This window comes from Ochotona curzoniae, unplaced genomic scaffold, assembly GCF_017591425.1.
Source record: "Ochotona curzoniae isolate NIBS_2020 unplaced genomic scaffold, NIBS_Ocur_1.0 contig_4501, whole genome shotgun sequence".
NCBI classification, from domain to species: Eukaryota; Metazoa; Chordata; class Mammalia; order Lagomorpha; family Ochotonidae; genus Ochotona; species Ochotona curzoniae.
The window spans coordinates 2,941,698-2,958,020 of NW_024466307.1; the positions used below are offsets into that span (position 1 = coordinate 2,941,698).

At 47.7% G+C, this 16,323-nt stretch overlaps 1 protein-coding gene and 1 pseudogene across 1 annotated transcript in view; one reads left to right on the forward strand and one right to left on the reverse strand.

Moving 5' to 3' along the window:
• ATG10 (autophagy related 10) overlaps positions 1 to 16,323 on the forward strand; it is a 150,654-nt gene that overhangs the window by 81,149 nt on the left and 53,182 nt on the right. Inside the window, exon 4 of the mRNA XM_040985995.1 lies at positions 11,378 to 11,516. Within this exon, the coding sequence (XP_040841929.1) occupies positions 11,378 to 11,516 (139 nt within the window). The remainder of the gene's footprint in view (positions 1 to 11,377; positions 11,517 to 16,323) is intronic.
• LOC121160303 lies at positions 2,103 to 2,543 on the reverse strand (annotated as a pseudogene).

Sequence of the window (16,323 nt, forward strand, 5' to 3'; positions counted from 1 at the left end):
AGTGAATTTCATGTTATGTTATATTCTGTGTGATACCCAGTGCTGAAACTTATTAATATTTCTTCGGGGAAACAATATACATGCAAAGTAGAATAAATAAATGCTCTAAAAAGCTCCAGGTAAAATTTTGCCACCAAATTAATTTTGGGCCAAACTTATGAAAAAGAAAGAAAGAAAAAGTCTGTCCGTTTTCAGAGCTTCTTGGTGTTTAGAGGCAGGGGGAAGGCTGCTCAGGGAAGGCCTGCTTCCCCTGCAGGTCCCAGGATGCTCCGTGTCCCCGTGCAGGGATTCGTGCTGGCACTCGGCCCGTGGGCGGACCGCAGAGGCGGGAGCATGCTCTCTTCCGACGTGCGGTGCCCTGGCACATCCGGGAATTAACAGCTTAAGTCCATGCATGCTTGTCTAAGGGCACGTCCATCAACCTCATGATCCATCAGGAGAGAAGATGAGGTGTGTGCCGCACCTACAGCACTTCCGAGGGTCCCAGGAGCTGGGGGTCCCAGCTGCCCACGGGGTCTTATGTTTACTGACCCTGTGTGCTCTGTCTGGGCCACACCCCCCTTCTCCTCTCAGTCCCTCCCTCACCAAGCAGGTCACCTGCTCTCAGATCCTTGTGTCAAGGTCAACTCCTGGTGGTGAGCCTGCTAAGACAAGGATTCTGACAGCGCCAAGAACAGCCTTCTTGCAGACATCTGCAGGCTTGTTGGCCTGAAGTTAGGGCAGGTGTTCAAGAAAGAGGACCGGGTTGGCACCCGTACCTGACTACCCCGCTCACGCTCACACACGACCTTCTTCCCCTTTCTGCTGCTCGGGGTCCTCTCCCTCCCTTGCTGCCACTCCAAGGGCGTCCTGAAAATCTTGGCTAAGATTGAAAAGAAGACATAGCTTAATAATTGCATTTGCTCCCACTTTTTTGAGAAGACAGATATACTCCTAGCTTAGAGCCCTTTCTGGCAACAAAGGAGCTGATCTCCAAGGGCGTAATTGGTAGGCTGGTGTAGGGGAGAGTGTGAGAATGAATCAAGCAGCCAGGCCTTTCCTGCCTCTCAGATTTCATCATCTTGGGGTGCAACAACAACCTTGTGGTACTGACTGCTGCACAGGGTTTCGAGTTCACTCTCTTGCAAGTGAATGGCTCAAGTTAGAAGCTGATCTTGTTGACGGAACTTTCAATGCATTAGAAAAAGTGGAGTTCACTGGTGGAGGAGTTGGAATCGTTAATTACGCCGTGACCCCTCTCCTTTTTATGACACACGCGTTGCTGCGGGCGCAGTGCTCGAAAGCATCTGCTCAGTAGTCCGTCACGCGGGCACGAGACTGTTCGCACAGAAGCGCAGGGAAGAAACAGATGCTCCCTACTGACGACTTCCCTATTCACTTAGGAAACAAATCAGTTCTGGATTTGGTCTCTCCTTCCAAGGATGGCAACCGCACAGGCAGACATTCTAAAGAGGTTAGAACTGACAAATCAGCTCACTCGTATCATTTTTTTTTAGGGTGCTGCAACTTCGTCTAAAAGCCTCATCTAAAAGCACTTTAATAAAATTAGCATTTTTTCTTACTTTGCAAATAATTCTTTGCCATTATAAGTAACCAGGAAAATACATTTATTCAGGATTACCAGCCTAAGCCTCTTCTGTTTTCTCCTTTGGAAACTTCTGGTGAATGTTGATTTATCATTAGCATTGCAAATAGGAAAAACAAAAACAGTCTTGCCCAGACTTGGTAAAGGGGTGGGGCGCAGCACTGGGATGCCCAGCAGGGTTCCTTCCAGGAGAGCCTCCATCACCTCGGGGAGAGCCCGAGGGCAGAGGTGGTGACCACCCCTCTCTGCTGCCTGCCCTCTGGATGGTGGCAGGCAGTCACCCTGTGCTGTGCAGGGGCCGGGCTGGCCTCTGTCGTCACCCGTGACCACATGGCTGATTATTCAGAAAGATTGTCCTCTTTAAAGGCATAAACCGGGAGTCCAGCCCCATGGTGTAGCAGGCTGATTCTCTGCCTGCTTGCACCAGCATCCATATGGGCACTGGTTCATGTCCCCACTGCTCCAGTTAAAAAAAAAAAAAAAAAAAAAAAAAAATATATATATATATATATATATATATACTCACACACATTAACCCTTTTATCATAAGCTATTGATGTCTCCAAGAAGGCACCTCTACTGTTTGTTCAGTTCTTTCAGTCTTCTGACTGCAGACTTGCCTGTGACAGCAGAAGTGGTATTGTATGTCCAGGCCCCAGCAGCCACTGTTTTTATGCTGGGACCACAGTGCCACGTGCCCATGGCACACACCTCCTCATCTTGGTTTTGCCACAGATGGAGCAAGCATACTTGCTATGCTGGCTGATTTCAGCCATCTGCGCTGTCTTCTGGAGGGAGGTGCCTCGTGGGTCCCATATTTACCCATGGTCCTGATCTTCTTAATGCCTTTAGCCGAAGTTGAGCCCAGAGAGCTGCTCACTTCTAATCCTGCTCCATGCTCATGGCCAGGGAAAGCAGCGAAGAATGGCTCAGGTCTATTGGGCCCCCACAACTGTGTGGGAGACCAGAGAGAGGCTCCGGGCTCCTTGCTTCAGATCAGCTCAGCCCTGGCCCTTGAGGCCATTTGGGGCTGGACCAGTATGAGAGCCCTGTCTCTCATTCTCTCTATAAAAACCTTCCTTTCAAATAAAAATAAAAGAAGTTATATTTAAACAAGGCATAGACTGCTGGTAGGATTAGTGCATCAGTTTACAGGTGGGCATTAGGCACCCTGGTTAATATGCCGCTTATGATGCCTGCATCTCGTGTAGGAGTGCCCATGTTCAAGTCCCAGCTCTGCCGTCAGTGCTGGATACCTGTTGAGGTGCACGCTGGGAGGCAGCAGGTGCAGGCCCAGGTAACTGGCCCACCTTACCACCCATTGTGAGATCCGCATTGAGTTCTCAGCACCCAGGCGTTTCGGGAGTGAATACAATGGGACAGGAACTCTTTGTTTCTTCCTGTCAAATAAAATAAGACCAGTTTAAAAGTGTATACTATCCAGCCTGTACGCTGGATGGGTATGTTTATCTGGCCTCTTCTCTGTGAAGATCAGATCTGGCTGACGAGAGAACAAGGACATGAACAGCAAGGGGGGGAGGAGGCCAAAGGTGACCTGCACCTGCTTCAGAATGTTGCTTTACTTCAGCCTGGGAGCCTTCAAGTGGGCGTGTACCACCAGGATGCCTGCAGGACAGTCCAGTGCAATGGGACAAGTTAGCTCAAAACCGCTATTTATATTTACTTTTATTTTTTATAAGATTTACTTATTTGAAAGGCAGAGTTACAGAGAAAGAGCCTCAGGACACTACTGCCAGCTAACTCGCAGGTGTGTAAAAGCTCTCCGAGTGTGCACACAAGCCTCTGAGGACCACAGAAGGAGCAGGGAACGTGGGTGCCACGGCCTGTGCCACACAGCCAGTGACAGCCTTCCTCCACAGGGATGTGTGGCGCGGGCACGTCCACTGCCCTCATTAGAAGCACCTGTCAAAAATTTGGGACGGCAAGGGAAGCCAGACCTTGGACTTGCCCCATCACACCAGGAGCTAAAACAATGACAAATGTTACACACTCAAATTGCCCCCATCAACTTACTACTGGCAAACAGCATCTGTATCATTAATAAACAAAACAAAAAACAAAACTTTTTTTTTTGTAAACTGTTATTTACTGTATGGATTTGTGCAGGTGGAATCCAGGGCTGTTTGTGTGTGAAACTGCATAGGATTCTTCAGGAGAAATGAGGGCAGTCACCCCTGGCTGGTGTGCATCTGGTTTGAATTAAGCAGCCACCCCCAGTGCTGCAGCCAGAGGCAGGCCTGCCTGGTACATGGTTTCCGGTGCCAGTTCATCCAGGGTGTTTGCTGGGCAGCCAGGGTGACCAGGCAAGGCAGGTAACTGTGTGCTCATGCGCATGCTGGTTCCATGCAGGGCCATGTTGAGGGGCTAGTTTTCCAATGGGTACCTTACATGAGTACTGACCCAGAAATCTGACAGCAGAATAGGCAAGATGCCCAATGAAGGGTCGAGGCCAGTGGTCAACCAGACAGAGCCCTCTGGTGCCAGGAGCAGAGCTGGGTGGGGACAGAACCTCACGAATCAGTGAGTGCTGTGAACTTGGTGCTCCGTCCTTCAGCCTGTCCAGTCTTAGGGTCTTTCCCAGTGGAAAGTGGAAACTGTTGTTGAAGGTAATTAATTCATAAAGGAGCCAGGTACTAATGGCCGTTACTTTAACAAGATTCTTTAACAAGAATCTACCATTTAGAAGGAAAAGGAGAACATGAATCAGTGTTTTGAGCCATGAGCTGGGTACAGGGCATGGAGCTGGGCTCCTGGGCTAATAGAACACATCAGGCTCCCTCTGAGAAGCGACCGCACAGGCCACCGCGCTCCTGGAGACGTGCAAGAACAGCCTGCCAAGTTGAAGACCTAGTTCTGCTTCTTGATTCTGGGGCTTTTCTGGCTGCATAATCCAACAGACTACCAAAGGGAAGACTCCCCATAGACTGTCCACTCCCATTACAGCCAGGACTTCTTGGGGTGGTGGTTCATAGTTCACCTTCATTGGCTTCTCATGTTCCCTCTCCGGAACCACTGAGGGAAAACGGTGGGGTGAGCTGGAGCCCAGGAATTCACCTGCCTGTTATTCCCCACCCCAAGAACTGGGTGGCCTTTGCGGAGTGGAAAGAGCCCTGGGCTCAGAGCTGGAGGCTTAGGTTTGTGTCCAGCCCAGTCTCTCAGTCGCTGGGCAACCTTGATCAGAGGAACAAATAACCTTGTACAGGAGTGAGCACAAAAAACTATCAGCCCTGTAAGTGGCTCTGCCCTTTTCTTTTGGGAAAGGGTAATACATAGCCAAAGAAAAGCACCCGGACTCATTTCCGAAGCTCAGAAAACCTACTGAAAATCTTCCTCTCCAGCCGATGTAGGAATTGCAAATCCCTCCTCCTGCTAGAAGAATCTACCTTGCCTTTTATAAAGTCTTCCTGAGCCAGCATTGCTCTTTATGTACCGTTTCAATATGAGGCGGATCGCCATTAATGCCCAACAGGTGCAATGAGCCAGCACTCTCCAGCACCAAATCCAACAGGCAGCCCCTTCTGCTGGCCTGCCTAGCTCCGGCCCCTCTACGCCCACCCAGCCCCTGGGCTGTCCTGCTGCTGCAAGGAGGGCAGGGCCTGTGGAGCACAGTGCAGTCCATTGCAAACATCCAGGAGAGTCCCAGGTGTGTCCCAGTGGCCTGCTCTCCTTCCTGTCTGCCTTGGCCTTGAGGTTGGCAGTGTGCAGAGAGGACCCAGGCTGTCACCAAGACACATTCTCCCCCCAGTGGGGTCCGCAGTGGCTGGACTCGGGCGCACGCTCCTGCCCCGGGCGCAGCACGGAGACGGAGGCATCTCTTCCCCCTTTTACAGTTGTTGGTGCAGGAAGCCTCTTCCAGATGATGAGATCTGTGAGATTGTGCCCACCCTAGGGCCTCGTGTCCCGAGGATGCTGTGAGACACAGGCCCATCTGCCTGGAGCCCTCTCTGATGTGTCTCAGATACGGCACTGAACAATCACAGCACTTGTAAAGGTTATTGTCACAGAGACAGCGAGAAAGGCAGGAATGAAGGGAGTAAAAAGACCACCCCACAGCACAGTGGTGAGCCACAAAACAAACAAGGGCTGCTTGCTGCAAGTCTTGCAGATTAGTTCCAAAATTAACTTCAGAAGTTTTCATACTCAACATTCTTAAGGCATTGAGTTCTCAGTGGTTTGTGAAAATGCTGCTTCTGCCTCTGTCAGTTCTGGCAGTATCAAATGGCTGCTCGTGGGAGCAGGGCAGGTGAAGGGCTGGCCACACAGGCACAGCCGTGCTGTCATGAGTAGATGCTGCGTGTGTCCGCTCCCAGAGCGAGCTAGTCCCGGTCCCACAGCGTGCTGCCTCCCCCTGGGCTGTGCTGATGCCAGCCTGCCGTTGTAAAGTAGACAAACGGACTCCCCTCTGCTCCAGGGACGTTATGAATAAAGCTGGTTGCGTGTGTTTGCTCAGCAGCAGTAACTGAGATTGTTGGTGATAGGAGAAAAGTTTTTTTCCTTCAATTACTTTACCCTCGGCTAAGGAGATAGGGATCACATTTCCCAAGCCCAGTACACTGTTCAGGTTTGCTTTCGATAAAATATCTATAAAGTGTCTTCAACATGATCTCTATTTAATGGGATTTAGTTGTAAAGCTTAATTCATATCAGATTTTCTAAATGAGAGATCACTGTCAACTTATTGTTAATTGAATTCAATAAAATCAAGGGTTCTATAATGAATGTGAACCACTTAATCTTTTAGCCCTTTGAATGAATGCAATTTTCTAAACCCAGGTATCTTCTCACTTAATAAAATGGCAACATTTTGAGAACAATAAATGTATTGTGATTTCTCTTCCCAGCCACTCTTTATGTGAAGTTAAATACATTCACTCTTTTAAAAATAATCCAATAAGAAAATAATAAGGTATCAACTGTCTCAATGTTAATACGATCTTATTGAGAACATTAGTTCAGATTAGATGGAGTAATACTTACGAAGTGGCCTGTGACAGCACAGAGGGCAGTGGCTTCCATGTCACTGGACGAGGTTACAGAGCCTGCGTGTCTCCACCTACAGAAGGGGCACTTCATAAGCCCGAGCCTTTCTAGGCGTGTGTGTACGCAAGAGCAGAGTGCTAAGCTGGGTGAAATGTGCAGGAACCTTGGTGGGTAGTGTTCTCAGATTCTGGATCCTTCTTAGATACGATCAGAGACGTTTTCTTTGTTTTTATCAGAAGGCAGATTTACAGAGACAGAAAGATCTTCCGTCTGCTGATTCACTCCCCAAGTGGCCACAATGGCCAGAGCTGAGCTGATCCAAAGCCAGGAGCCTCTTCCGGGTCTCCCACACAGGTGCAGGGTCCCAGGGCTTTGGGCCGTCCTCTGCTGCTTTCCCAGGCCGCAGGCAGGGAGCCAGATGGGAAGTGGAGGAGCCGGAACATGAACAGGACCCCGTCTGGGATTCCGATGTTTGAAGAGGGAGGATTAGCCAATAGGACCATTGTGCCGGGTGCAGCCTCAGGAACTTGTTTATCCTATTTCCCCTATTAATTCCCAAAGATTAGAATCTTTATCCACATGATCTTCCTGCTAACTATATTGTTAGTCCCTTGGGGGCCTTAGAAATTTTATTTAGCTTTTAACAAAGCTTGAATGCCCATTTCTTAGCCATAGACAAATATCCAGTGGGACAAAACAATCGGAAAGCGCCTTACTCCCTTAATCCAATTTCTTCAGTGGTAATTTCTTGCAAAACCATAGGGTAGTGGGCCCAGTGCAGTAGCCTAGTGGCTAAAGTCCTTGCCTTGCATGCACTGGGATCCCATGTAGGTGCTGGTTCATATCCCGGTGGCCCTGCTCCCATCCAGCTCTCTGCTTGTGGCAAGCCGAGGACAGCCCAAAGCCTTGGAACCCTGCACCTGTGTGGGAGACCCAGAAGAAGCCCCTGGTTCCTGGCTTTGGATTGGCTCAGCATAGGCTGCTGAAGCCGCTTGGGGAGTGAATCAGTGGATGGAAGATCTTCCTGTCTCTTCTGCTCTCTGTATATCTGACTTTGTAATAAAAGTAAATAAATCTTTTTTTAAAAAAAAACCATAGTATCAGCCACAATGCTGATGCTGCTCAGATTGGCCCTTGCACTTGCACTCCTGCGTATGGTGCTGTGTAGTTTGGTCACTCGCGTGGGCTGCAGCTCACCGGCACGGTCACTACGCAGAGTAATCCTGTCACCACAAGGGTTTCTCGGTTACCTTTTTGTGACCAGATCAGCACCAACCAACACAAATCTGCCTCTGCCTGATGCTAATGTGTTTTCTGTTCCTCATTTTGGAGATGTCGTCATTTCAAAGACTGTTATTAAGTAGGTGTGTATGGTATAAAATGTTTGGAATTGACTTTTATCACTTAACATAATTCTTCCCACCAAGTGTGTTGATTGGACAGAGTTCGTAGGAACACCTGCAGCCTGAAACAGAAGATATGCTTTCTAGAGTTCTCAGCCCTGTTCTAAAGTTCCCAGAAATACAAAAAAAAAATTTTTTTTAATAAGACAAAAAACTTAGACTTGAAGTTTCATCTGCAAAGGGAAGCGGAAATATGTAGAAGTCTGATTTGCAAATTGCATGACTTAAGGGTAATATTGACAGGGATGTCGCATGGTCATGCACACAAGTCTGGGATTCAGTGAGGTGCATCCCTGGCTGTCCCGCACCAGGCCGCGTGTCCCAGGAGCAGTGCCCCTGGCCTTCAGATCGTGCAGGGCACTCAGCCTGCAGCGGGAGCAGTGAGTGCAGCAGGCCTGTGTTGCTACCCTCCCCTCCTGCGGTCCTGAGCCTCCGGTTACCCCAGACGGCCTGGGTGTGTGCAGGTCCGTGAGGTCAGTCTCAGCACATCCCTCGGTGTTTGAGTGGAAAACATAATTTGAAGAAATTGTGTTCTTCCCAGCGAGACTGGGTCTCAGCTTTGCACAGAAATTAATGAACCAACTCCTTAGATTGAGTACTTGCTTCAGCATTACCCCGTGATGGCCCAAGAAGAAATGCAGCTCCATCAAGAGGATTTACTAACTGCAGAGCCTCAGTTTATGGTAATAATAACTTTTAAAATAATCAAAAGATGAACTATTAGAAGTCATCTAGGAAAAATTCTCACATTACACTATACACCAAATAAGATTCAGATAAATTAATGATTTAAAGTGTGTGAGGGTATAACAGATAATTGCAGAAATTGATTTTTATCTGTGTAAGAGAGTGACAGACAGATGGAAAGCTTCCGTCTCTGACTCACTGCTCAGACACTGCAAAAGCTGCAGCTAGGCCAGGCCAGTGTGGAGACTGAACTTGAACCCAGACACTCAAACAGGAATGTGGGTGTCCCAAGGGAAGTGCCAGCTGCTAACCCAGACGCCCGGCCCTGTCTCTTGAATGGAAAGTGCGTGTGCCCTTGGATACAGTGACGGAGCCCTAGAGGAATAGAGGTGGGTAAGGAGACGCGGGCTTGTGCTGGTGTGCCCATTGCAGGAGTATTTGTAGTGAAAGAAATGAACTTCAACATGAACTATCAGGCTTTGTAGAAATGTGAGCATGAAGACAACCATAGCTTAGTTCCGCAGTGCCGTGAGCTAACAGTGAAGGATTTAGGAGAAGGGGCAGCCTCGCTCGCGATGTGCCGAAGGGGCACGGGGCAGCCTCGCTCGCGATGTGCCGAAGGGGCACGGGGCAGCCTCGCTCGCGATGTGCCGAAGGGGCACGGGGCAGCCCCGCTCGCCACGTGCCGAAGGGACACTGCTGCACAAGGAAGCTTCGGCAAGCTCATACTATCCAAAAAAGCAACACACGGATTTCAAAAAATTCTTTTGTGCCAAATAAGCTTATCTTTCTACTCTACTTTTCTGCAAGCTTTTTGAAGTCCCTTCATGTTTTGTATGATTTAGAGCAAGCAGGGGAGCGTGGGGAGGAGGTATGTATGTGTATGTATTTGCTTGGGCGCCAAGAAACATAAAAGTCTGGAAAAAATGTACATTGGCCTGGTAAACCTAGCTATAAATCTGAGGGAGAGGAGGGCGGGATAGAGGCTTCTTTCTATTTTGTTTATATGTGCATTGTTTGTGATTCTCTTTTGTCACCAAGATGTGATTATTTTATAATGTTAAGAAAAGCAAAGAAATTAAATGCTAAGCAACTCAATTGTTGACCAAAAAGATTTGGTTAAAAGAACTGCTTTGAAAAATACAGATACCTTTTGTCTAATGAAGATCAAAAGAGAACAGCAAAGACACCTTTCTCGCTATTATATTGATTTTCTGTATCTGGAATATTTATTTCAGTGACTTCTCCCTCCTTATTGAATTCATAGGGTTTAATTGATAGTCCTTTCTGGAGTTTAATGAAGAATATTTTTGTTACTATTTCCAGTCTTTATCTGCTGGAGTCTCTCACCAGTGGATTGAGTGGGCAGTCAGTAAAGATATCTGGCCTGAGGTCTTGGCTTCCCTTCATGCCAAACCCTGCTTTTCGTATGCAGGAAGTCTCAAGTTTTTCCTGTGTTCATTCTGTTTATTTGCTGTTGCTGTTAATTGTTTTAATATGAAATAGGAGTGAACCAAGCCAACTTGCTTCATTGCTTCTACTGATTTAATGTCAGAGGAAATTGTTCAACTCTAGTAAATACGTGAATATGGCTAAGACTTGATCGTGACTCAGTGCTTAAGACTACCTGCTTGGGCCTGGCGCGATAGCCTAGTGGCTAAAGTCCTCGCCTAGAACACGCTGGGATCTCATGTGGGCGCCAGTTCTAATCCCAGCAGCCCTGCTTCTCATCCAGCTCTCTGCTTGTGGTCTGGGAAAGCAGTGGAGAATGGCCTAAAGCTTTGGGACCCTGCACCCGCATGGGAGACCCAGAAGAAGCTCCTGGCTCCTGGCTTTGGATTGGCTCAGCTCTGGCCATTGCAGCTGCTTGAGGAGTGAATCAGTGAATGAGAAGGGCTTCCTCTCTGTCTTTCCTCCTCTCTGTATATCTGACTTTTCAATAAAAATAAGTAACCCTTAAAAAAAAGAGAGAGACTACATGGCTATCCCTCTCCCAACGGAAAAAAAATAAAAATCAACCATACAGAATGATGAGGTGAGAAGTGCTGTGACTCCCTGTCGCTGTGTATGAAAGTCTGCTTCACTTGACATTGAGGTTTGCCACTGAACTCAGAATTTATTGTGGAAATATACCAGAGAAACCAGAATCATCTCTGAGTTTGAAATAACCCAACCAACTCCACCTTGTTGTGGAGTAGCTTCCTTATTCAAAATGGAAGTGGGAATTGTTCCGCACAATGAATCATCTTTTGGCAAGTACAATGGGATCTTTAGGGACGTTCCACAGCCTCTCGTTCGACTGTTAGGGTGTTTTTAGCTTTCCCAGGTAGGGAAGGAGGTGGCGAGCACAGCCATCATCTTGTTGCTAAAATTGTACAGTAAAGATTTTCCAGAGTTGCTGTTGCAATAGACCTTGCTGCTCTCTCCCCCTCCCCCGCCCTTTCCTGTTGCTCTGCCCAAAGCTGCTTTGTGTCTCAAACGCAATCTGGAATTACTTAATGCTAATGTTTTCTGGTTTAGTATTTACCCACGACGTGAATGTTAAACATTAATGTGGGGAACTCCCTTTTCCTTACCTCATGCCTTTGAATTTGTTTAACTGTTACTTTGCAAGAAGAAAATCTCGTTTTTTTTTTGCCTTGAGTACTTTTTTTTTTCTTTTTCGGTGCAAAGCACATTTTTCTGTTTGTTTCTCCCCCAGGAGGCCGCGGAGCTGCCCTCGGACGCCGCCGAGGCCCCTGCGGTGGCAGCGGCGTGGCAGGTGCTACGGTACGAGTACCACGTCCTGTACTCCCGCAGCTTCCGGGTGCCCGTGCTCTACTTCAGGGCGAGCTTTTTAGGTAAGACCGTGCCCGGGGCTCAGAAGGAAATCGCCACGGTGACATAGGAGGCAGAAAGTGTGTTTGGAAAATTATTCCTGAGAGAGAAGAAAGGACAGGGAGAGAGAGTAGAGTTAAAATAAGAAAACTGCGTGAAGGAAGGCTTCTCCCAGTCCGTTTTCTTGTCCTGTAGCGCCGTGTCCCAGCCTGCAGCCTGCTGCTCAGCCCTGGCCGGCTGCTGCCCGGCCGAGCCCTGCTCCTGTGCTATCCTCACGGTGGACAAGTCGGGACAGCTTAAGGCTGTACTGTCCATCTGCTTCTAACTCAACAGTAAGAAGTCCTTTCAACCTCAGTGACTGCTTTTATTCAAAAGCCCCCTCAATACTTCCTTTCCCAAAAGTTAATAGTTATTTCCAGAAATGTTTACCAGTAAGCCTGAAGTTGCGTCCAAAACGAGCACTCCTGGCTCCCGTAGCCACCTGTGCCCCTGCCAGGCAGGCAGTCAGTTCCTCTTGCTGCCAAGAAGGCAGCACCGTCTCCCCGCAGGCCTTGGCCAATGCAGCTTTCGCCATCAGCAACCACCGGCGTCCTCACCCCTGCCCCTCTCCCCCACCCCGCCCCAAGTGCAGCCAGGTTCCTTCCGCAGAGTCCACTGGCCCAACTGGATCAGTGCTGGGCATGCTAGACCCTGGCACAGGGGAAGAAATGCCACGTGGAGCCCCCTGGGCAGCCCCACCCCTCCCCCATTTCTCCCTTCCTCTATGGCTTTCTCTGCAGCACTTTGCGTTTGAAATGGCCGTCAAACTTTTTTTTTACTAAGACATCTGAAGTTCAGTCAATGATATTTTATTTTTAATTACAAAGTAGCTTAAGCGGCTTCGCAAGCCTGTGGCGGATGCAATCACTTGCGGCCTGCTATTGTTTAATGGTCCCTAATTTTGCAGCACTGTTGGTTTAGTGAACACTTAGGATTTAAAACTCAAGAACAAATTCTCATAGACTCCCCAGTGAGAAGATTTTAATCTGAGGTGCAGTTCCTAAGAACTGACAATTTGGGGTAAATTTTCAACCTGGGACCTGGGGATTTGAGGAAACTGATCAGTCCCTAATTCACAAACTCCTGCTACAGATTTGTCTGTGTGATTATAAACAAAGAGTTGAAACTCTGAGAGTGTCCCGTGCTGCTGCTGGGTCGGGCGTCCCCGGTGAAAGGAGGGTGGTTTCTTGTTCCCAGGGGAGGAAGCGGTCTCTCTTGGTTCTGGTTTGCAGTAACTGCAACCCGGTACCTCCGATGGGCAGGCAGGAGGGGGCAGTAGGACATGACTTCTTTAACACTGTGCCTTCCGATAATTAGTATTCAGCATAAGCGGTTAATCACCGGAGAGGAGCTCCCAGAGACAAAACAAGTTGTTGAGCTTGTCAGCGTCGGGGACTCGGAGGTGTTGAAACATGACTGCATGACTGCCTCTGGCTGGAAGCAGGTCTGGCTGGAAGCAGGGCTGGCTGGAAGCAGGGCTGGCCGGCTGGCTGCTCCCGTGTGCCGACAGCTCCCCTCAGAGTACTGCAGTGGTGCTTTCCTGACAGTACACTTCCCAGGACGGCTTCCTGTCCCTTCAGAGGAACACACGGCTGGGATGCCTGGGTCTGGATTCCCTCAGCTGAGATTTAATTTAAAAAAATGAAACAGGTCATTTATTTTAGGTGGAAACATGCTAACCCCTACTCCATGTTGCATAGAAGGAAGGGTATTAGGAATTTTGAAAGCCATTTACTGCTTACTCAGGCACATTAAGATAGCGAATTTAATTTTTGCAAAACTTACAAAATGTGCTTTTTTGTGGAGAACAAGAAAAATGATTCTTGACCCTGCTCGTATTCTCATGATTTCTCTTTTCCTTCCCACCTGCCGAAGCGCACAGAGCTGCTCGGATGCGCGGCTCTGGAGTCATTGATGCCCTCTGCACCCTCTGCCTGACATTGACTCACCCCGGGCCTGCCCTGCGCCTGTCGGCGCCACACGTCTGTGTCAGGGTGGTCAGTGGATTCCTAATGTCGTCCTCTTAATCCAGGTCCAGATTTTTCTTTGTCTCATTTTAAGAAAGTACCAACCTAAAAAAGATGAGTATAGAATGTCTTGCCCAAGGGTCTTTTTGTTGTTGCTTCAGACTTAGCCTTGCTTTGGGTAGATATTTAGAATTTATTTTGCATTTGATTGTTCATAGAAATTAATTCCTTTGCTTTGCACCAAATTTTCTTGCTGTATCTGTTTGTTGTCTAAAGTAAAAAAAAAAAAAAAAGCAAAGCCAGTGGTAGATAATTCCCTTTGAAATTAGCATCATCCTCTCTAATTAATGAGTTGGTATTTTAGAAAGTCTGTGTTCTGTTTCTTGAAATGCAAAAACCATTAGACTATAACATCCTCTTTTTCCTCTTTGTGGTCTGTTGTCTACTAAGTCATCAAGTCCTACCATGACTAAGATGACAAGATATCTGCTATCCATCCATGTCCCTCCATGTTGGGATGTAGGTCCCGTCACATCATGTGTTCTATCACAAATCGTACCACAAAATAATTGTTCATTCATTCTCTTAGATAGGACTTTGGGGCCAAAAATTAATATTGGGTGTCTATAGTGTGAGGTGCCTGATTGATGATCCCATATATATGTGAGGTGCTTGCAGGACGTGTCATTGTCTGGCTTATTTGTCTTATTTTGACACCCCACCGACAGCACCACCAATTTCAACTGTGGCAGGGCATCCGCGAGTATTTGTCGAGTGAGCCAGTAGGGAAGAACTTGTAGCTGTTGAATGTCACGCCGAGGCGGAAGCATGGTGAGGGCATCCTGCAGGCACTGTGTGGGTCAGAAGGAGGAAGTGATGCTGCCGTCGCCAGGAGGCCTGGAGTGTCTGTAGATCTTGGCTGTTACAGACTGCAGGCTTAGTGGGCTAAGGAGGAGGACGCATCCTGAGGGCTTGGAAGTGGTCATCCAAACCAGCTAGAAGCTGTTCTGCCTCTATAAACTTGATTTTTATTCGACCCTTGAGGCAGGCAGCCAAGGTGAAATAGCATTCCACTGCTCGAGGCCTCTTCATTTCTACCACGTGGCCTATAGAAACTCAGCTTCCAAGGAGGGAACGTGGATTTGAGACAATTACATTCTCCTCGTTCTGTTTTTCTCTCACTGCTCTTGTCACTGTAGGTTTGAGAGAGGGATGGGGGAGGTGGGGGGTTGACACAGTGACGGGCAGCAGGCGGTTATGCTTCAGCCAAACAGAAATAAATCCCCTGCATTCAGAGAGGGTCTGGCGGTGCCGGCGAAGACAGGCCACCATGCATTGACATTCGCAGGTGCACGCTGCTCTATTGTTTTATATATTTTCCTATATTTTGGAAGCACACTAAAGAAGTATTTGCATCCGGCCGAAGCCTTCTATCTACCACTCCCCATCATCTTTAACACTTCCTAACCTTTTCATGCTCCGTTTTCCTTTTGGGCCTGTGGCTTTGATCAAAAACTGATGAAATGAAGTAGGAATGTGGTAAAAACCTGGAGCATCTATGGCATGAGTTGTACCTTCACCACAGGCCCAAGCTTAAATAGTTCCCCCTCACACGCTAACTGGAGATTCCTGCATTGATTTTAGCTTCAATTTCGATTTTTCTCCTACACATTGTCATTTCTTTTGTTCTCTGTCTCTGTTGAGAAATGACTTGAATTCTTTGGCTGACATGTGGTTCTTCTTGGGAACCGTTTTGCCATAGTTCTTTGATTAGCCACAAGGGCTGCCTTTGGCTGGAAAAGGAAGCATCCATCCTGTGCCACAGCCAGGCTACCTGCCATTTCTGGAGACGCATTCCGTTATTAGCTCAGAGAACAAGGCTATAGGATTACATTTATAACCCAGATGTTGCATGTGAGTTGAAGCCCAGTTCCATAGGCCTGAAGGATGCTCCTGGGGATCAGGGCGAAGGACATGGTCCAGGAACGTCCCTTTTCCAGGCAGACTGAATGAGAGCAAGGCGAAGGCCACATTAAAACGGGGAAGAAGGGAAGTACGTGATCGTGGATTTGACATGTGTTGACAAAGTGGCGGCAGGACAGGAAGAAGAGAGTGGAGTATCCCTACCTGCGTCCGACCCCTTGGGAGGTGTGAGGTTCTCCTGCAGGGGGCGTGCAAGAGGAGCAGGATGATTCCGCGTGGCGGGGCCAGGGAGGGCTCCACATACCCACCTCAGCAAACCCAAGACCCATCTGGAGTAGGGTTTTTCTGAAGTTAAATTATGGAAGAAGTGGTTCAAAAGATATGTGGAGATAACTCATGGATATAAGGAGTGGAAAGAGGTTGGAGAATATAAGGCAACAATGAGAACTGAAGTGAATAAGACCCGGGAAGGACTTGAAGAAGAAAGGGTAAAAGTGAAATTTCAGGAAAAGGAATTTTGCTCTTTTAATGTGGTTGTTGTTAGTTAGATTAAAAATTTTAATCTGTTGGAGTAAACGAATTGGGAAGAGACATGTTGTATTTTCAGGGGAAGGTTGTTGCTCCATTACAGCAGGAGTTAACGCAGCCTATTGAGCGCGGAGGGAATAGCTCATTATTTCAGTGAACCAAAAATAGAAAAAAGAATAATCTAGTTTGAGCCTTATTTGCTATAAAGACTCTTTAAAATGGTGCATATAGTTATTTTTATGTAAACCACTAGTTAAGTCTAGCCAAAGTCATAATAAGGAACCTAGAGCATGGATTTTGGTGAGCTAAAAAGAGTCTCAGGATTGGAATGAGATGTGAAGAGCAACAGTGAACATTATTAAGAAGAATAATG